This window comes from Anomaloglossus baeobatrachus, chromosome 9 (genome assembly GCF_048569485.1).
Source record: "Anomaloglossus baeobatrachus isolate aAnoBae1 chromosome 9, aAnoBae1.hap1, whole genome shotgun sequence".
Taxonomy (NCBI): domain Eukaryota; kingdom Metazoa; phylum Chordata; class Amphibia; order Anura; family Aromobatidae; genus Anomaloglossus; species Anomaloglossus baeobatrachus.
The window spans coordinates 82,322,078-82,344,873 of NC_134361.1; the positions used below are offsets into that span (position 1 = coordinate 82,322,078).

At 42.1% G+C, this 22,796-nt stretch overlaps 1 protein-coding gene across 1 annotated transcript in view; it reads left to right on the forward strand.

Annotated features, from left to right (window-relative positions):
- LOC142250494 (uncharacterized) overlaps nt 1-17,870 on the forward strand; it is an 83,407-nt gene extending 65,537 nt beyond the window's left edge. The window contains exons 15-18 of the mRNA XM_075322678.1: nt 3,246-3,276; nt 6,330-6,511; nt 7,692-7,804; nt 13,845-17,870. Of these exons, the coding sequence (XP_075178793.1) occupies nt 3,246-3,276; nt 6,330-6,511; nt 7,692-7,804; nt 13,845-13,892 (374 nt within the window). The 3' untranslated portion in view covers nt 13,893-17,870. The remainder of the gene's footprint in view (nt 1-3,245; nt 3,277-6,329; nt 6,512-7,691; nt 7,805-13,844) is intronic.
- The last annotated feature ends 4,926 nt before the right edge of the window (nt 17,871-22,796 follow it).

A 22,796-nucleotide genomic window follows, 5' to 3' on the forward strand; every position in this document is an offset into this window, starting at 1 on the left:
ATTACCTTCATAAGTCACATACTTAGTGACAGGAAGTCCACCTGTGTGTAATCCAAGGCCCGTTTCACATATCCGGCATTTTGCCAGATTGCTGGCTTCGGCACACTCCAGTACAGTGTTAATACTGTACAATGGCATCGCGGCAAGCTCCGGTCACATGCTCTGGTCACATGACAGCATGTGACCGGAGGTTGTCGCGATGCCATTGTACTGTATTACACTGTACCGGAGTGTGACGGATCCGGCGAAATGCCGGATGTGTGAAACGGGCTTTAGTGTCCCGTTGTCTGTCAGTATACACACATCTTTTCTAAAAGATCACAGCAGCTGCCACACCATTAAGCCCTTCCCCACCCGGCAATTTTCTGTTTTCATGTTTTTCTCCCCTTCTTCCAAGAGCCGTAGCTTTTTAATTTTTTCATCAATACAGCCATATGAGGGTTTGTTTTTTGTGGAACGAGTTGCACTTTTGAATGACACCAATCTTTTTGCCATATATTGTACTGGAAAATAGTAAAAAAAATCCAAGTGTGTGAAATTGCAAAAAAAGTGCACTTGCACGATTGCTTTTTCGTTTTTTATTTACAATTTATTGTAAAACCGACCTGACATTATGATTCCTCAGGTCAGTATGAGTTTGTTGACACCAATATGTATAGTTTTACTTTTATCTAAGTGGTGAAAAAAAATTCAGAAGGTTGTGATAAAAACGAATTGCACTTTTGTCGCCACTTTCTAAGCCATCAGCTGTCTGCATACCTTAGCTGGTTATCAAACATAGATGGGATCCAACATCTTTTTTTTATTATTATTTATTTATTTATAAATAAATAATTAAAAAAAATGGTGTGCCACCTTCCCCTCCTTATTTTTGATAACCAGCCAAGGTAAAACAGAGAGGAGGGAGCTGGTATTACCAGGCTGGGTAGGCCCATTCTTATTTGGCCCTTCCCAGCCTAAAAATAGCAGCCCGCAGTGGCCCCAGACACCTCCATTATTAACCCAGTAAGTAAAAAAAAACACACACACAGGAAAAAATAGTTTATTTGAATAAAGAATCCCCCTCACTCACTTGTTCACCAATTTATAAATTTTAAAAAATCCTCGAAGTTCCATCTTAATCCAATTGTGTAATGTCCTACAAAGTCCATCGAATCATGTGGAACTTCGTTCTCAGAGCGAGGCTCCATAGGTCACTTGCGGTCAGTGGCAGGCACAAAATTTCTCATGCTCTGAAATTTGAGAACTTTTTTTAACTTCTAAACTCATGAATGAGGGAGTGCGAGGGAGTCTGTACAAACAAACTATTTCTTCCTGTTTGTGTTTTTTTTAGTTTACACTTACCGGGTTAGTAGTGGGAGTGTCACCTAACCATTACTAACTGCTCGGCTTGATGCCATCAACCTTAAAAATATTACCCCAATTACCAACGCACCAGGGCAATCGAGAAGAGCCCCATCTGTGGTGGCTGCGGGCTGCTAATTTTAGGCTGGGGAGATCCAAATAACCATGGGCCTTCCCAGCCTGATAATACCAGCCTCCAGCTGTCAGCTTTACTATGGATGATTATAAAAAATAGGAAGGACTCCATGCATTTTTTTTTTAATTATTTATTATTTTTTTAATTATTTATTACACATGGGATCCCTTTTATTTTTGATAACCAGCCAAGCTAAAGCATATAGCTGCAGCCCGCAGCTCTCTGCTTTTCCTTGGTTAGTTATCAAAAATAGGGGAGACCCCATGTCATTTTTTTTTAATTTGTTTTGTTCCCAGCGGCGTCCAGGCATCTTCCGCATGACGAAAGCTTGTTGATTAGCTGCGCTGCAGCCTTTCAACAAAGTTTATGCAGCATCCAAACAGCATCCAAACTCAACCAAAGACTTCCACGAGAAATCTGAGTTTGAGTTTGAGTCCTGGACACTAGGTGTTCGGTACAAACTCCAAACTTTACCGTTCGGGTATGAACATCCCTAATTATGTTGAATTATTCACAGCAAAAAAGGGTAACAGTATTTGCCTGCCTAGGTCACAGAATCAAATGCGCTAACAGGATGCAACAAAATGCCTTAATAAAGATTGAGGCAACACATGTGCAAAACACTGATGAAACAACCACTCACAAACTACCAACTCATGGAGGGGGGTGATTGGTTAGTATTAAAATTGCATTGCACACAAAAGGGATTATATAGGGTGCTGTTCCCACATGTAGGTGCACAGTGTCTAGCTTACAGCCTATTAGTGATGCCCATACTATTAGATTAGGTGGGCTGCCCAGCACTATATAAGTGCACCACACATGAACGGAGACCCCAGTTTACAAGGCCTACATTAATTGTCTTGGCTGCATCCGGTCTAAAAATATATAATGTGTAGAAAAATATATATGAGGTATTGTTTAATATTTTGGCCAAAATACGCAAGCTCGCAATAGGCAGTAAGCCAGACACTGTGCACCCACATGTGGGAACAGTACCCTATACAAGCCTTTTTGTGTGCAATTTTAATACTAAGCATTCACCCCCTCCATGAGTTGGTAGTTTGTGAGTGGTTGTTTCATCAGGGTTTTCACTTGTGATGCCTCCATCTTTATAAAGGGGTTTTGCTGCATCCTGTTAGTGCATTAGATTCTGAGGCCTGGGCAGGTAAATACTATTGCCCTTTTGTTGATGTGAATAATTCTTGAATTTTTGGGGTAAAATTTTCAATTCCTCTTTTTGTGGCCTATTTATGTTCACTCATCCTGGGGAATGTTATGCCAGAGTGTATGTGGCCGAATGTGTATGTTACCTATATGCTATATCATTACCAGTCACATACAGCAACTGTATTCACAAAATGAGATGTGAACAGAGCCTGTACACATTAGATTAATGTCCTCTGAACCCAAAAATATCAGCCGACAGTCTAATGTACATGGGTGCCTCCTGACTCTCCCCTGACAGATTATATTAGCGGAGATAAGGATCCAGCATATCAGACGTCCGACAGGGGTTGCTTTTATTCTCTCAGATATAAGCCACTACAGGAGTCTGTCAGAGGCTTTAATAGAGAACACAGACGTGCCCGTCCAAGCAAGCGCTCCTATGTATGGAGGAGTCTGGAGAGATAGCTGTCAGCAGAGCAATCGTTTAGCCGATAGCTAGTTATTGTGTAAAGAAGACTATATCCTTGTGTTGCCGGCAGGCTTAGGTGATGTTTTATATATGTTATACCTAACATATAATTATTATATATTTTAGGTGGTGTAGTTAGTTGGCTGCACAGAATTGGGTAAGTACATTATTGATTGTCTATGGGGAACATCATGACATGTATATACATTTTCACTATAAAAAAAAAGGGCCAACAACATCTCGATTTCCATGTATACAGTACTGGAATCAGTGGCTTCCCTAAAATGCACATTAATCAATCTATGTAGTGACCTTCCCATGTACTAAATATTTTTGGAAATACCGTACCATCCTCCAATTCTTTAAATCTTATTAATTGCATCTCTGAATAATGGTTACCAATGCTGAAGTAAGACATGAATGTTCATTGTCCTAATATGTGATGTTTGGTTTCAGACCAGCCTTTCTTAAAGGGGGTTCTTCGACAGATAGATGATGTCATATCATTAGGATAGTTCATCAATATCCTAAACCAGGCATTTGCATGATCAACGGTTTACAAAAATGTTTAAGAGTTAAAGGGGTGGTTCACCCATATTTTTTATTGTCTAGATCGATATATTGAGAAACAATGTTTCTCTAATACCTTATGTTGGCAATAGTGTCTGACAGAGGCGCTATTGCAGACCGCTGTTCCCCGCTCTGTGAACCTCGGCCTCCGTGACCTCGGGGATCCGGTGACGTCACGTCAAGTTCCTGACACCGTGGCCGGCCGCAGTGTCTGTGAGTGATGGGCTGTGGGCGGTGTTTCACCGCTCGTTACAGCCATCAGCTCCCAGCTCCCTGCTCCCTCCTCCCTCACAGCAGAACATTGCAAGCAGGAGACGCGCTACGCTAGGACAAGCGGTGAAACACCGCCCACAGCTCAGTGAGTCAGGAAGACAGGGGCTGGCCGCAGAGATATGACGTGTCTGGAACTTGACTTGACGTCACCAGATTCCCAAGGTCACAGAGCCCGGGGGTCATGGAGCGGGGAACAGTGGTCTGCAATAGCGCCTCTCACAGGCACTTGCCAACACAAGGTATTTGAGAGAAATATTGTTTCTCAATATAATATCGATCTAGACAATAAAAAATATGGGTGAACCACCCTTTTAAACCTAAATATTTATAAAGGACATTTTAGGTATGAGGTAACCCCCTTTAACTTTCAGTTTGCACTCATCTTTTCTTCTTTCATTTATAGATCTGCTGATATGCAGTTTGCTCCTAGATTTAGGTTTCTCTTACTGGTTTGACTCTTCTGGTATTAAAACAATTAGGATTTTACAACAGCAAAATGGTAGGGATCATTTAACAAAAGTAAAGAAAATAATAATAATAATAATAATAATAATAATAAATCAGTACATAAGTGTCCCTTACCTCTAAAGGGATTGTCCAGCCAACCCCTCCTTAAAAACTGTATTCCACTTTGTAAAATAAACATATCAGATACTCACCTCCTAGAATGTCAGCACATGGTGTCCCAGAGCTTGCCCGACATTTTTATACCATATGTGCATCTCAGCCAAACCGCGACCGTTAATGGGTTGCAACTTTCACAATTCCTTTGGACATCCGAGATTAATCCAAAGAAAGGATGAGCAAGGGCAACAGCAATGACAAGCAATGCCCTGGGAGAATCGGTGGAAGGTCGCCAGCTCTGGCGGTGAGTATCTGTTATGTTTATGCTGCAGAATAGTGTATCTGATAGGGATTATCTGAGTAGTGGAAACTTCTTTAGCTTAGTTTAGAGACTACCTCTCTAGCTGAGGTATTGTAGCATTGCTTCTGAACCTGTACATGGTTTAAAAGTTACATGCAGAACTTAGTGAAAATATTAGCATTTATATTGGAACCTTTTAATCTGCGCAAAGAACTTGAATGCTAATATTCTCATAGTTTCCAGGCTATTGCAGAGCTACCATACATAGCTTGAATCGCTCATTTTCATATGATCAGTCAGATGTACGTGTTGCACGTGTGTCCTATCCATGTGTTTCACAGATACAACACGTATCCATTACAATCTCTGAGGCTGTTTACATATCTGTGTTTTTTACAGATCATGTGTCCTTGCAAAACTCACAAAGCGTTTTTTCTGGAAAATCTATACAAGTCTATATCGCCATGAAAAACACATACAGCACATGCATGGTATTGGTGTGCCATCTCTGTATTGTCTATGTATCACATTGGAAAATATATTAGATTTTTTTGTAATTTTTCTGCATATAACTCCAAAAACCACAATCAAAAACTGGGAAATTTCAACCACTGAATACAAAACACCAATAACATATGCAACCACATATAACCAAATAAATTTTATTAGATATAAAAATGATTAAAATATCAAACATATACAGGATGTCTCAAAAAAACAGAACCCCTCAGAGGGTAAATATTACATTGGGAACATCAGATCACACGCTTCCCCGTATATTGTAAATAGTAACAATTATAGATGATAGGACCAATGCAGTTGTAAATAATCCAGATAATTTAAACAAAGTGACAGGGTACAAACACAAGTGTGCTAAAGAGATATCCAAAAAATTACAACTGAGCAAAAAGGTCCCATGGTAACCCACAGTATACCTACAAGGGAGTCAGCAGACAAAAGTGATGGCGTCCCACACACCCAACGCACGTTTAGCGAAACGTGAAATGTGCGTTGGGTGTGTGGGACGCCATTACTTTTGTCTGCTGACTCCCTTGTAGGTAGACTGTACGTTACAATGGGACCTTTTTGCTCAGTTGTAATTCTTTGGATATCTCTTTAGCACACTTGTGTTTGTACCCTGTCACTTTGTTTAAATTATCTGGATTATTTACAATTGCATTGGTCCTATCATCTATAATTGTTACTATTTACAATATACGGGGAAGCGTGTGATCTGATGTTCCCAATATAATATTTACCCTCTGAGGGGTTCTGTTTTTTGGAGACATCCTGTATATGTTTGATATTTTAATAATTTTTATATCTATTAAAATGTAGGTGGTTATTGGTGTTTTTTATTTTTCTGCATATGTAAAAAACACTGATGTCTGAATGAGGCCGTAGACTCATTCCCAAACAGTAATGTTCATGAATTAATAATTAAAATTTTAACAAAAGTTTTTCATAACTCCAGAATTTACATCTTCTTCTTTTTCACTAAGTGCTATGAAGCAATACAGTAAAAAAATACTAAACTACATACCTGGCATATATGTCGAGGAACAGATTATTTGGTACTTGAATCAACTTGCTGACCTGCTAATGTCTGAAGAACGTCCACAAGAGCTGACACCAAGTGAACTACAGGAAAAGGCACTAGATGTCTTAAAGAATGCACTTCGAGGTACGTTGCACCAGTAGCATTTAATGGTGTTTTTTGGAAGATAGTAATAATCTTTAAAGTCTTAAGATTTTCCCTTCTTTCAAGTGAAATTCTTAAATATATAAATTAATGTAAAAGTAATTTAAAATGGCTCAATCAGGATCCTGAGTATCATATCTACTTAGCCTCAGGTTACACATAGTATTTAACACCACCGTAGGAGCAGAACCACAAAATTTACTCTTTGCTGGAAACTATTAGTGTCATGCGATGTTCGGCTCTGCATGCACTTGGTGGCATGGCGGCGTCGGACTCTGTTCACACTAAATAGTCTGACAAGCATCCTGATGCTTCAGAGTTGTTCAGCCAGAGCCGGGCGTTAGCTGATTCAGCTTCACTGGTCTTCAACCCTGTTGGAGTTAATTCCTGCAGACTGGTGAGCAGGAACTAGGAGCTCAGGTTGCTAATTGCCATGTACAGCTGTCTCCTCCCTTTTTAAGGTAATGGTTTCTTCCAGTATGAGTCGATAAGAGCTTCAGCATTTCTGGTTTTAGTGGTGATTTCAGTTCATGGTGAGCTGTACTTGCAATTTTGAGTGGTGTGGAAGTTCCCCTGCTATGCCGTTACTTCCTTCCCTTTTCTTTATTCCCCGGTACACATATTGTCTCCACTTTGTGTCTGAGTACAGTGTGTGTACGAGTTTTTGTTCTCCCTTGTCCGTGTCATTTCTGGGGGGACTTGTTACTTTGTTTCCGGTCCACCCCAAAGGTGGGGAAGAGGGGGAGTAAAATTATGGCTCGGATGGGAGTCAAGGTCATGCTCGGAGCTCAGACCTGGCTACCATCAAGCCTACCTCTGTGATAATAGACAGTACAGGGTGTTGAGTCTGAGGGCTAGCCTAGGAGCCCCTGTTCCGTCATTACATACCCCATGACAATTGGTGTCCATTTGACCCTATTGGGTTTTGTCATGGTCCGTTGGAATTTTACCAGAACAAGATAAAAATTCAGCTCTTTTTTTTTTTCTCAGGCCAAAATTATGGACTCACCTATTGAGGCTCTAAAGCAGATCTGAACAAAGCCTTAGTTATGCAGCATAATGGGAGCACATGTTTAAGTGTCACCCAGCTTTCCACCAAAATTTGGGGATGAGGGAATTTGAAATGAATTTTAAGATGATTCTAACAACTATTCTGCTTCAGGATTTGTAAACAACTTTTTGGTGAAGATCCTTTTTAAGAAAAAGATTCTGAAGAATTTGAAGGCATCCCATCAGGCTTTGCAAGACCCACTTGCGAACAAAGAAACACTATATGTGAGTAACTGTGTGTAAAGTGTTAAAAACAGGTGTAATAATTATGTTGTATATGATCACAGTATTCCTTACAATTTGTGACGATAATGCAAAACGTTTTATAAACTATATTTTTTCATAAGGGATTTATATGAAATTCCAGCTAAATCATGTTGTGGTCACATGTTTTTTTCAAACACCAGATGAAATAATTTATAAGGGTTGGCCATTACTCAGACAACAAAACAAAACCTCAATCAGAGTATTTGCCCCAGAGGCATAACTAGGGGTACAACTACGGTGGCGCAGCATAATCATAGATATAGGTGGACCCTCAGCAGGTGACCACGCTGTTACTGAAAATCACTATACAAAGATTAATACTGATATTACCGCCATAGGGTGTCTTTATATGGTAGATACCAGTCCTGCAGAACACAGAAGTGATTACAGTGCAGTTATAGATGGTGGCTTACAGCTGACATTCTTTCTGATGGAGTTGTTCACTTTACCCTTCTTTTCTATCTGGCCCTGACTGACATAACAACTTTTTCCAATCACAACTTTTCTGCAGAGATTACAAAAAAGATACATTTGACTTCTCAGATTTCCACTACTGTCCTCATCTATTCCCAACCTGCATAAAAACTCCTTATCCTCCTGCCACCCCAATGCTGAGCCGATGCTGCCATACAGTGGGTACGGAAAGTATTCAGCCCCCTTTAAATTTTTCACTCTTTGTTTCATGGCAGCCATTTGGTAAATTCAAAAAAGTTCCTTTTTTTTCTCATTAATGTACCCCATTGTGACAGAAAGAAAACAGAAATGTAGTGGAGAAAACCAGGCACTGCTCATCACCTGCCCAATACAATCCCAACAGTGAAACATGGTGGTGGCAGCATCATGCTATGGGGGTATTTTTTAGCTTCAGGGACAGGACAACTAGATGCAATTGAAGGAAAGATGCAATTGAAGGAGAGATGAATGCGGCCAAGTACAGAGATATCCTGGAAGAAAACCTCTTCCAGACTGCTTTGGTACTCAGACTTGGCCGAAGGTTCACCTTCCAACAAGACAATGAACCTAAGCACATAGCTAAAAAACAAAGGAGTGGCTTCAATTTAACTCTGTGACCATTCTTGACTGGCTCAGCCAGAACCCTGACCTAAACCCAATTGAGCATCTTTGGAGAGACCTGAAAATGGCTGTTCACCATAAAACCTGACGGAACTGGAGAGGATCTGCAAGGAAGAATTCATGTTGTATCATTCCCAAGAAGACTCATGGCTGTATTAGCTTAAAAGGGTGCTTCTACTCAATATGAGCAAAGGGTCTGAATACTTATGACCATGTGATATTTCAGTTTCTCTTGATTAAAGATTTTCCAAAAATGTCTACATTTCTGGGGGGATTTCTGTCAAGATGGGGTGCAGAGTGTACATTAATGAGAAAAAACATGAACTTTTTTAAATTTACCAAATGGCTGCAATGAAACAAAGAGTGAAAAATTTAAAGAGGTCTGAATGCTTTCCATACCCACTGAATTTGTCCCTATTGCTGGATCCTCTTGGTCCTCCGCATTATGCCTAACACTGTGCCTCTTACAAAGTAAAATGCCTCCTTTGTGCCCTATAGAAGGTAAAATTGTGCCCTAGAAAATATTAACCTTTTCACGACACGTGACGTACTGGGTACGTCATGGATCGTGTGAGGTTAATCCCCGCCACCTGCCATGTGCAGTTCGTGGCAATCTGCGCACATATTTGATTTCAACAGCTGACATGTGTGCCTGCCAGGCGCGCGTTCCACCTGTGCCTATTAACCCCTTACATCTCGCTTCCAAAATCTGACAGCGAGAAGTATCAGCATGCCGCCATTAGCATAACTTATCCAGCCCCATCGGAAGTCACATGACGTGATCATGTGACTTCCGGTGGTTGTCATGTGATGACTCCTGTAGCTATCATGAGTCACTTTCTCTCACTGCCGGAAGACTGCCGTGTGTGAGAGTAAAGCAGCTTTTCTCCAGATCTCAGCTGTGTAGCCGTGATCTGGAGAAATGGAAGAGCGATCAGACTGCTGATCGTTATAGTCCCCTAAGAGACCTAGTAAAATAAAAAAAGTTTTAAAATTTTTTTTTAAAATAAAAAAACCTAAAAGTTCAAATCACACCCATTCAGCCCATTGAAAATTAAAGGGTTAAAAAAAAATATACACATATTTGGTATCGCCGCATTCAGAAACGCCCAATCTATCAAAATATAAAATCAATTAATCTGATTTTTAAACGGCATAGCAGCAAATAAATGCCAAACGCCATAATTACGTTTTTTGGTCGCCGTAAGTTTTGCGCAAAATGCAATAACAGGCGATCAAAACGGAGCATCTGCTTAAAAATGCTACCATTAAAAATGTCAGCTCAAGATGCAAAAAATAAGCTGTCACTGAGCCATAAATTTTGAAAAATGAGAATGCTATGGGTTTCGGAAAATGGTGCAAAACGTGCGCCACTTTTTTTGGACAAACTTGTGAATTTTTTTTAACCCCTTAGATAAATATAAACCTATACATGTTTGGTGTCTACAAACTCGTACCGACCTGAGACATCACACCAACACATTGGTTTTATCATATAGTGAACATGGTGAATATAATATCCCAAAAACTATTGTGCGATCACACTTTTTTTGCAGCTTTTCCAAACTTAAAATTATTTTGCTGTTTTCCATTACAAAATATGGTCAAACCTATGGTTTCATTTAAAAGTACAGCTCGTCCCGCAAAAAGCAAGCCCTTATATGGCAAGATTGACGGAAAAATAAAAAGTTACGGCTCTCGAAAGGAAAGGGAAAAAAAAAATGGAAAATGGGGTTAATGCCCTGTGCAAGTGCCATCTAAAACAGTGCCCACATTTTTCCTATAGAAAATAATAATAATGCCCCCAGTGTGTCCATTTGACAATAAGGCCGGCTTTGCACATTACGACATCGCAAGCCGATGCTGCGATGTCGAGTGCGATAGTCCCCGCCCCCGTCGCATGTACGATATCTTGTGATAGCTGGCGTAGCGAAAATTATCGCTACGCCAGCTTCACATGCACTCACCTGCCCTTCGACCGTCGCTCTGGCCGGCGACCCGCCTCCTTCCTAAGGGGGCGGGTCGTGCGGCGTCACAGCGACGTCACACGGCAGGCGGCCAATAGCAGTGGAGGGGCGGAGATGAGCAGGATGTAAACATCCCGCCCACCTCCTCCTTCTCATTGCAGCTGGGAGGCAGGTAGGAGATGTTCCTCCCTCCTGCGGCTTTACACACAGCGATGTGTGCTGCCGCAGAAACGAGGAACAACATCGTACCTGTCACTGCACCGGCATTATGGAAATGTCGGAGACTAGACCGATGATACGATAACAACGCTTTTGCGCTCGTTCATCGTATCAAAAAGGTTTTACACACTACGACATCGCAAGTGACGCCGGATGTGCTTTCGATTTGACCCCACCGACACCGCACCTGCGATGTCATAGTGTGCAAAGCCGCCCTAACAGAACAAGGAGTGCCCTATAACAATAATGCTTCTTATGTGCCCATTTAACATTTAATAATGTTGTTATGATTGGGTTTTCAAGTCACACTTGGAGAAATAGGCAAAACACTAAAAGCTGCAAATGACCTAGCCAGTTCCTATGCAGGCTAGAGATTTAGACCCCACAGTATCTAGTGGTACCTGCATCAGCTAGAATGGCCCTAATCCCAGACTAAATGATGGCACCTCGGACGTTTGCTGCCTGAATGGCCATCGAGTGCTTTATATTCCTCGTCAGGAACCAGATGGCAGAGCAGAGTGCAATTAACCTACAGTAACTAAGGCATGTTAAGATAAGAAGACATCATTGTTTTTCCTCTTGCTTCTTAGATTGTATACTTTTCATTAAGGATCTATATGACTCTTTAAGAGTCTCATATTATTCTGGGTAGGGTTTGATTCCATATTGGTTTTTACCCACTAAACCCTATTGGATGCGTGGTGATCTAATTACTATTCAATCTATAATCTCCCCTTTTTAGGTGGTCTAGACACAGGACCACTGTAGCCGGTGCCTAATCTACTCTCACTAATTTTAAATATGTTTAAAATAATTCTTTACATTTATTCATGGCCAAAAGTGTTGGCACCCTTGAGATTGTTTCAGAAAATGAATTATTCCACCTAGAAAATTATTGCAATTATACCTGTTTTGTTATACACGGTATTTCCTTTGTATAACTTGGGACAACACAAGACAAACAAAGAAAAAAGGGCAAATTGGACATAATTTCACACAAAACTCCAAAAGTGAGCCGGACAAAATTGTTGGTACCCTCAACTTAATATTTGCTTGCATCCTCTTTGGAATAAATAACTGCAGTCAATTACTTCCTATAACCATCAACAAATTTCTTACACCTCTCAACTGGCATTTTGGACCCCTCTTTTGCAAATTGCTCTGGGTCTCTCATATTTGAAGGTGCCTTTTCCAAACAGGAATTTTAAGATCTCTCCACAGATGTTCAATAGGATTTAGATCCGGACTCATTGCTGCCACTTCAGAACTCTCCGGAGTTTTCATTAATTTCTGGGGGCTTATTGAAGTTTGTTTGGGGTCATTTTCCTGCTGAAAGACCCATGATCTAGGGCGCAAAACCAGCTGACACTGGGCACTACATTTCCACCCAAAATCCTTTGGTAATCTTCAGATTTCACGATGTCTTGTACACAGTCAAGGCACCCAGTACCAGAGGCAGAAAAACAACCCCAAAACATCTTTGGACTTCCACCATATTTGACTGTAGGTACGGTGTTCTTTTCTTTGTAGGCCTCATTCCATTTTCAGTAAACAAAAAAATGATGTGGTTACCAAAAAGCTGTGTCTTGGTCTCATTTGTCCACAAGATGCTTTTCTAAAAGGATTTTGGCTTACTCATGTACATTTTAGCAAACTGCAGTGTACCTTTTTATATCTCTGTGTCAGCAATGGTGTCCTCCTGGGTCTCCTGCCGCAGCGTTTCATTTCATTTAACTGTCGACGGATAGTTTGCGCTAACACTGATGCACCCTGAGCCTGCAGGACAGCTTGAATTTCTTTGGAACTTGATTGGGGCTGCTTATCCATCGTTAGGACTATCCTACGTTGCAACCTTTCATCAATTTTTGTCTGCTGTCCACGTTCAAGGAGATTAGCTACAGTGCCATGTCTTGTAAACTTCTTGATTTTGTTGCGCACGGTGGACAAAGCAACATCAAGATCTCTGGATATTGACTTTTAACCCTGAGATTGTTTGTTTATATTTGTTCACAATTTTGATTCTCAAGTCTTCAGACAGTTCTCTTCTCCTCTTTCTGTTCTCCATGCTTAGTGAGGCACACACAGACATGCAATACAAAGATTGAGTAAAACTCTCCCCTCTTTATCTGGTTTCAGGTGTTATTTTCATATTGCCCACACCTGTTACGTGCCACAGATGAGTTTGAGTGAGCATCACATGCTTGAAACAAAGTTGTTTACAGACCATTTTGGAAAAATGCCAACAATTTTGTCCAGCCCATTTTTGGGGTTTTGTGTGCAGTTATACCCAGTTTGCCTTTTTTTTCTATGTTTTTCTTTTTCTGTTTTTCCAATATACACAAAGGAAATAGAATGTGCCTGACAAAACATATGTAAATAACATTTTCTGGGAGAAATACTTCATTTTCTGCTGGAAGAATTTCAAACGTGCCAATAGTTTTGGCCATGATTGTACATGTTTGTTACGTGTCTGGAATTGGTTAACCATATTTTGGAGGACAGAACATGTATGATTTCTTGTCACTCATTTCTTCATGGGACAGAAGAGATTTTTCTACTTATTCCCCGAACACATCACATCTTACTTGCTAGCCCTATACCTATTTAGGTGCTGCTTGCAGGAGGGTAGTCTCTGTATGCCATGGTACACAAAAAAGTATCTTCATTTACACTTTACTGTGCTTATTAAGTTTTCTATTTGTGCACTGAGCTTACATAGTGTTTTTCTCTATTTTCAGGGTATTCTGGAGGATCTTACAAAGGTTATAACTAATGACCTTCACTAATAATACATTGTGCAGAGGCATGATATTATACACTACACCTTAAGTTATAACACCCTAATACATACGGGCCCTGGTTCACCATCCGGTCCGGTGCGCCATGTCTTCTGCTGTAAGGTAAAGAATATAATGTTTATTATAAATAATTAAAAACACACAATAATAAAAAAATATATATAAATGGCTACGCACATGTGACCTGCAATTGCGCTCCTTTCCGTTGCTATTGTTGCGCATGAAACATCTGGTTTTGTGATTCTTCCTTATCCAGACATGTGTGGTTGCTGCTAAGGTTGTGTGCGTCATACCCGGTCACGGGATCTCACAATCTCTTGAGGGATTCCTCTTTCAACTGAGGCCACCGGGCGCTTCTGTTTAGGATTCATCACCGACTCTCAGGTTAAATCTATTTAGCTATTTGGTTCTTTACACGCCCATTGGATCCTCTATTATATATTAAAGGGGTTGTCCACTACTTGGACAACCCCTTCTCATTCCCCTTGTTCGCCCTCTGTAAAAATCAGTAAGCCTATACTCACCTCCGGTACGACTGCGGTTCCAGCGTTCCTGGGGCTCATGTGACATTGTTATGACACGTGGGCCCCTCAACCAATCAGTGCCTGGCATCTGTCTCCTCGCCTTCAGATGTTTGAGCAGGAAGTTAGCACAGCGCTCACATCCTGCTCAAATGTCCGAAGCCAGAGACAGGGAGACAGACGCCAGGTTCTGTTTGGTCGCGGAGCCCGCGTATCATAACAAAGTCATGTGGGCCCCAGCAACGCGGCTTCACACATTGCTGGAACCATGGCCGCACCAGAGGTGAGTATAGGCTTATTTATTTTTATGGGGCGAACAAGGGAAATGAGTAGGGATTATTCAAGTAGTGGACAACCTTTTAAGGTCATACCTAGGCACGTTCACCACTCCTGGACGAAGCCCTGGTGCGAAACGCGCATCAGGTGTGGCAGGCCCCTGGTCTCTGACTTCCATGTCTACTGAGGTATACATAGCAGGTATGTCTTTTCATTTATGGACCATGCTTTTTTTTCCTTTTTTGGGGTTTGTTTTCATATGACTAGTTTCATTTCATTCATAATTTTCATTTTTTCCTTCCACATTGCTTTGGTTGCTGTAAAGCTCCTAAAGGGTTAATAAACTTCTTGGATGTTCTTTTGAGCAGTGTGAGGTGTGCAGATTTTAGAATGGGGTCACTTTTGGGTATTTTCTGCCACCTAGGCCTCTCAAAGTCACTCCAAATGTGATGTGGTACCTAAAAAATGTTTTTGTAAATTTTGTTGGAAAAATGAAAAATTGCTGATGAACTTTGAACCCTTCTAACTTCGTAACGGAAAAAAATGTTGTTTCGAAAATTGCGCTGGTATAAAGTAGACAAGTGGGAAATGTTATATAGTAACTATTTTGTGTGATATATCGCTCAGATTTATTTTATTTGAAGCGTCCCAGATTTATAACTTGTCAAAGTGACACTGGGCAGAATTGCAAAAAATGGCCTGGTCTTTAAGGTGAAAACAGGCTGGGGGCTGAAGGGGTTAAACAAAATTTGACCGGTGCAAAAGTATGGGCACCTCGACATAAAAGTGACATTAATATTTTGTAGATCCTCCTTTTGCAAAAATAACAGCCTCTAGTCGCTTCCTGTAGCTTTTAATGAGTTCCTGGATCCTGGATGAAGGTATATTTGACCATTCCTGTTTACAAAACAATTCCAGTTCAGTTAAGTTTGATGGTCGCCGAGCATGGACAGCACGCTCCAAATCATCCCACAGATGTTCAATGGTATTCAGGTCTGGGGAATGGGATGGCCATTCCAGAACATTGTAATTGTTCCTCTGCATGAATGCCTGAGTAGATTTGGAGCAGTGTTTTGGATCATTGTCTTGCTGAAATATCCATCCCCTGTGTAACTTCAACTTCATCACTGATTCTTGGACATTATTGTCAAGAATCTGCTGATACTGAGTTGAATCCATGCGACCCTCAACTTTAACAAGATTCCCAGTGCCGGCATTGGCCACACCGCCCCAAAGCATGATGGAACCTCCACCAAATTTTACTGTGGGTAGCAAGTGCTTTTCTTGGAATGCCGTGTTTTTTTGCCTCCATGCATAACGCTTTTTTGTATGACCAAACAACTCAATCTTTGTTTCATCAGTCCACAGGACCTTCTTCTAAAATGTAACTGGCTTGTCCAAATGTGCTTTTGCATACCTCAGGTGACTCTGTTTGTGGCGTGCTTGCAAAAACGGCTTCTTTCGCATCACTCTCCCATACAGCTTCTCCTTGTGCAACGTGCGCTGTATTGTTGACCAATGCACATTGACACCATCTGCAGCAAGATGATGCTGCAGGTCTTTGGAGGTGGTCTGTGGATTGTCCTTGACTGTTCTCACCATTCTTCTTCTCTGCCTTTCTGATATTTTTCTTGGCCTGCCACTTCTGGGCTTAACAAGAGCTGTACCTGTGTTCTTCCATTTCCTTACTATGTTCCTCACAGTGGAAACTGACAGTTTAAATCTCTCAGACAACTTTTTGTATCCTTCCTCTGAACAACTATGTTGAATAATCTTTGTTTTCAGATCATTTGAGAGTTGTTTTGAGGAGCCCATGATGCAACTCTTCATAGGAGATTCAAATAGGAGAACAACTTGCAAGTGGCCACCTTAAAAACCTTTTCTCATGATTGGATACACCTGCCTATGAAGTTCAAAGCTCAATGAGGTTACAAAACCAATTTAGTGCTTTAGTAAGTCAGTAAAAAGTAGTTAGGAGTGTTCAAATCAAGAAATTGATAAGGGTGCCCATACTTTTGCACCGGTCAAATTTTGATAAAATGCGGATTGCACATTTTCTGTTAGTACAATAAACCTCATTTCAATCCAGAAATATTACTCAGTCCATCAGTTATTAGATATATGAAACTGAAATAGCTGCTTCAAAAACCCAAATTGTTATAAAGAAAAAAGGTTAACATTAATAGGGATGCCCAAACTTTTTCATATGACTGTATTTATATATGGTAGATATTGTTTATTATTGTGTTTTTAATTATTTATAACAAACATTGTATTTTTTTTTTTACCTTACTGGGCTTGCATATTATATTCTCTTTTTGGTGCTATGTAGCACTTATAATCATAATTATTTATTTTGGTTTTGAAATGTGTCTGTAAAAAATATTGTCTGCCTGTGATTTTTTGATAAGTTGTCTAGAAAACAAATAAGTTAAGTTGGCAACTCTGACTATGTCCTGAGTGGAGATGAGCAAAACTGAGGGTCGATGTTTGGGGTTCGGAAACCGACTTCCAAAAAAACAAAGCTCGGGTTGAAGTTCAAGTGAGTTACGAGTGTAAACCATTCAAGTGAGCAGCGCTGTACTTGAGTATGAGTGATGCTCAGCCCAGTGCGAGCCGCGTGCAGTGTTTGAATGGCTCACACTGGGGGTAACAACAGTGTGATCAGATGTAATGTGCACACACAAAAAAAAAATTGAAAAACCCCACCCAACCTCCCACGGAAGTGTCCTGCTTATGGCTGGTAGCATGTGGGGGGAGACACAAACTGCCCAATTAAGGTTCGAATGTACCTGGCGAATCGAACTTCCAAAGGGTCACTCATATCTAGTCCTGAGGTGTCATGATGTGCAACACATTGTATTGTCATAACATCCGCAGGGACGAGCAAGAGGCCTCCAGGATGCTGGGCCCAGGACGGAGTTAAGATCGGCTGCTAGAGTGCGGACTATATACTGGACCAAGTTGAGTTGCTCATCTGCTTGAATCTCATTTTACCACCTGTTTACATTTACTGTTTACTTGTATTAATATGATAAGGCATAGTTATTTCTCATGAGAATAAATCCGCTATGCCAGCAGGGCATACCAGAAAAAAAGGTTGTATGGCAGACAAAATAAAGTAAATTTTAAGTGCATATTTTTACTAACTTATAGGTTTTACAATAATTAAAGTTTTATATAAACAAAGAAAATGTCTTTCTTGTATCAGTTTAAAAGTTGGGAAGCAAAGAGAAATAATGACGGTTTATACACATTATTATTTACAAAATAAAAAAAAAACGCTAAACAACATGTATATAGAGGAGTCTGTAAATATATACATTACTTTCTACAAGACTGATGATAAATATGTCACCTATTTTGCACCATTCACTTTAACAGGACTGACAGCAATCTCAGTCAGACCCTCAGATGCCTCCGCACTACTGCTCCATTGATGCAGGGGGCTTTGAAACTGTTGTTGTCATTGATGGGAGTCTTAGCAGTCAGACCCCAAATGATCATACATTTATCATTTATCCTATGGATAGGTAACAAATACATTTCTTACTATAACCCCTTTAATGCAATGTTCAAGTGAATGAACTGAGATATGAGAGAAGTACAAAGTGACTATAGACCTAGAAGGCAACATTGTCATTTTTGTGTCTCTATTACATACTTAAGGCCACTTCACACATAACGAGATCGCTAACGACATTGTTGCTACATCACAGTTTCTGTGACGAAACAACGACTTCACCAGCGATCTTGTTATGTTTGACACGTACCAACGATCCGCCCCCCGCTGTGAGATCGTTGGTCGCTGCTGAATGTCCTGGGCCATTTTTGGCTTGTTGGAGTCCTGCTGGGCAGGATGGATCTGTATGTTTGACACCTACCAACGATCTCGTTAACGACCTAGATGAGAACTTAAAGTGTGACACGTAGGCGTGTAGTTGCGTCACCTTTTCCACGCCCCCTCTGCACCGATTGGTTGACACTGAGAACAGTACTGCGTTCTGATTGGATATCGCTTCATGCTTTGTTCCTTTTTGAGCCTTGCTTTGAGGATAGAACCTGCGACTCCACCCGGATTCATTCGTACTTTGTTCCCGATTTCTTGCTTGCTTTTTGCATAGAAGCTGAAGTCGCAGGTTCTATCCTCAAAGCAAGGCTCAAAAAGGGACAAAGGATGAAGCGATACAAAGTTGCCTTCTAGGCCGGCCGCCTAATCAGAACACAGTATTGGCCACCAATCGGAGCGGAGGGGTGTGGAAAATGCAACGCATATGCACGCCTACGTGGCTTACAGCGTCAAACACTACGCCCCTATTTCAGGTCGGAATCGTTACATAGCTGCTGTGTGACAGGGTCCCAACGACCAACGAGATCGTTATCCAGGTCGCTGCATCGTTACTAAAGTCGTTGGGAAAATGACTGTGACATCTCACCAACAATCTCACCAACGATTTAACAACGATCCGGAAACTGTGACGTAGTAACAATCTCGTTAACGATCTCGTTATGTGTGACTGGACCTTTATTGATCTTTTCATGTGTGCGTTTTCTGGTGGTGTTATTATTAGACACATTTTCTTCTACCATTAACCAGCCACTAACAGACATCATATATAGTCTGAAGCATGGACATGAAATAAGTTGTATATTTCTATATATTTTATTGATTATAGTACCAACATAACATGGTATATTTCAATAGACATATTTTAATATAAGCAGCTATTTAGTGTTATGACTGAACCCTAACACTCTCACGGAGATGAACAAACCAGGGGAGATGTAAACCAGAGATCCACAGGTCCCAAAACAGGCTAGTACTTGCCCTTGACCTGATTTGTCCCTGCCTGACTGCGGAGATTGGCACCCTAAGGTCATGTAATGGTTCCTCCACCCGTCGATGGCTGACCCAGAGTGTCCTTATCTGCACCGAAAGCTATAAATCAAGTGTAATACAAAAACAACAATAAATATAAATTAAGTGCACACAGGCAGAGGGTGAGACATAGGGCTAGGAACGTGCAAATACAGTCATACAGGAATGATGGAAGCCAAAAAGAATAACAGAATACTTGAAAACCCTCCCAAACCTAAAAGAAACAAAATAGGAGATAATTGAGAAGGGATTTACACAAACAAACTGCAGGGAATAGCAATACAATGTCTCAGTCAGAAAACCTTAATTGAGGAGCTGTGACTCAGACAACCATCCATCCAAAAATATAGCCAGATGTAATAACAGGTAGAAGGAAAAAATCTGGGCACTGCTTACTGTCTATCAGAACCTGCAAGCGGCGTTTTCTTGGTACAACATTAAACTCCTCACACCGCAGAGTGCTGCCGATCTTTTTTCTTGGATCAAAAATATATCCAGCACTGTGACATATGAGTAGTGAGTATAAATAGCACCTCCCATATTGTGATTGGGCAAGCCAAACGAGAAAGTGCACACACTTAAATAGAAGTGAAAGAGGAAGGCAAAGAAAGAAAGACGAGAGATACTTCAGCAGTTGAACCAACACAAAACAGGCTGTGGTCCAACCAAGAGGGAAACCGACAACAACCAGAGATCACCGATTCGGGGAACAACAGTGTCCTTTGTTTTAGCAATCAGTAAGGCTGGTTTCACACATCCGGCTTTTCTCCACTTTGTCGGATCCGGCGCGCTCCCGTACAGTGTATACACTACAATCGCCGCGCTGTAACTTCCTGGTCACATGCTCCGGTCACATGACAGCATGTGACTGTAGCTTGTTGCGCGGCCATTGTACTGTATACACTGTACGGGAGCGTGCCGGATACGACAAAGTGGAGAAAAGACAGATGTGTGAAACCGGCCATAGAATGACAGTTTGTAGACCTGTAGTTAAGCTTTCATTTATATGTGTGTATATTTTTTTAACATGAATTGCCCTTTAATGACTAGGTAAAGCAGCCTTTGCACTGGTAAATTAACAAAGTGAACTATGAGTGATAAGAGCATGGGAAAAACTAGAGAACTGTAGAACAAACAGGTTGCTGAGGTCAGTGTAAACCAACTGACTTCGTGCCTAACACTGATAAACATACCATATGATTAAGTCATCTTCTTGTTCTAATCGATAAAATAAAAAAATATATAGGTTCACGAATGCTTAGGATCAGTGTCAGATTAAGGCCTAAGCCACACGGCAAGAAAAACAGTGCGAGTGGAGTGCGATAAAACATCGCATTCCCCTCGGACCAATTCTAGCCTGTGTGTCAGCACACATGAGCGATTATTTTCTCAGCCCTAATCGGACCGAGAAAACAATCGCAGCATGCTGCAATTGTAATGCGAGACTCTTTCTCTCGCACCCATTCAAGTGAATGGGGCGAGAGAAAACTCGCACTGCACTCGCGGTACACCGGTGTACCGCTAGTGCAGTGCGAGAATGGCAATAGCGGGCTACGCAGGAGAGAGGGAGAGAAATCCCTCCCCCCCCTCCTGAGTGCCGGCCCGTCCCCCGCAGCTGAGGTCTGCTCACACGAACGGACCTCAGTTGCAAGGACACACGCATGACACTCGGCTCTGCTGTACTGCCAGCACGAGCCGAGTGTCATGCAAGGGGATCGCAGTAATCCCCGTGTGGCCCCAGCCTAAAGGAGTTAAAACAAGTGCTAGATCCCAGAGTATGAGAAGTTAATTTATTCCATAAAAGATGATAGGACTTCTTCATTAGATCATCTAGGTCAGTGTTCCCCAACTCCAGTCCTCAAGGCCCACCGGCAGTGCATGTGTGGCGCCCCTGACCTGGTCAGGCACCACTGAGTACTGCACCCATGCTGGGGACAGTACAATACAGGTAATCCGGATGGCTGACAGGGGTGTGGAACACAGGCGCATAGTGATCAGGTCTCACACATGTACCCATGAGAGGACCCCTGGGGATCCCAGGAGGGGGCAAAGCCTATACCTCCACTGGAATAGTGGCAGGGGGTTAAAAAGCCTCCATCTCCTCTCAAGGGGTGTGGTGGAGAGTCTGGTTGCTAGGTGGCGTAGGCAAGAACAGGAGAGGAGGAGCAGTGAGTCAGTTAGAGCAGAGAACTCCAGAGGGCTCAGTGAGGAGCAGACCTGTGGGGCTGATGCTGTCTAACAGCGCCCGCGCAGTGGCTACAGACGGGGGAGAACGGTCAACTAGAAGTGCTGCCTGAAAGCCAGCTTCAGCTAGAGAGTGCAACGGAGTGGGAAGTAAGGAGACTTCTAGAGAGCACCAGGCCCAACCGGGCGGCAGATCCCGAAGCGGAGATAGATCCAGCTTTCTTTTGCTAAACCTGCCGGTGTGGGGCTCTCAAAGCCCACGCCACAACACCACAAAAGCCGCAGCCACGTAGCCACAGTTAGGGCCCATAGGTCACAGGAGGCAAGTAGCTGGAGTGGCCTGGTCCAGGCGACAAGCAAACGGCAAACGAAGGGGAGAGAGGCTGCAGCATCTTCCCTGGGTGACCCCCATAGGGACTAAAAGTCGGGGTCACCCCAAACCAAAAAGGGCTAAGGAAGGCGAGTTGGTAGTCACCATCAGAAGTCAGCCTGAAGGATACCTGGTTCCCACTTGGTTCATCCCAGCTATGCCCGGGTCACTCACCCTGCCATCAACTGTGAGTAAAAACCCTGAAAGACATCCTGCTTGTGTGGAGTCATTCTGCGCCTTGTAGTTCTACACACCTACACAGGGCCCTGGGGCTTGCCTCACTCTCAGGAGGCTATCACAACTGACTGCACCCACCATCAGCCCCAGGCATCCCTTAACCTGCAGTGGCGGTCCCCACTGACCGCAAATCTGAGAGTGGCGTCACGACAATCAAGAAAGAAGGTTTCCTACCTGTGACCAGACAGATCCATCTACGTGGAGTCCCTGAAGGTAATGCACCGATACTGCATCAGCGTACGCGGGGCCCCACATCTGGCGTCACGAACAGGATAAGGACTAGACCTGTTCAGACAGGTGACCATGTGCCTGGGCGGTCCGCTTGAAAAATTGGAAGCGCCGCCATATTGCCACCATGAAAAGCGCGCTGAAAAACAACAGCAGCCCGCGCTGGAAGAAGTTACCGCCCACGAAGAGGTGTGGCT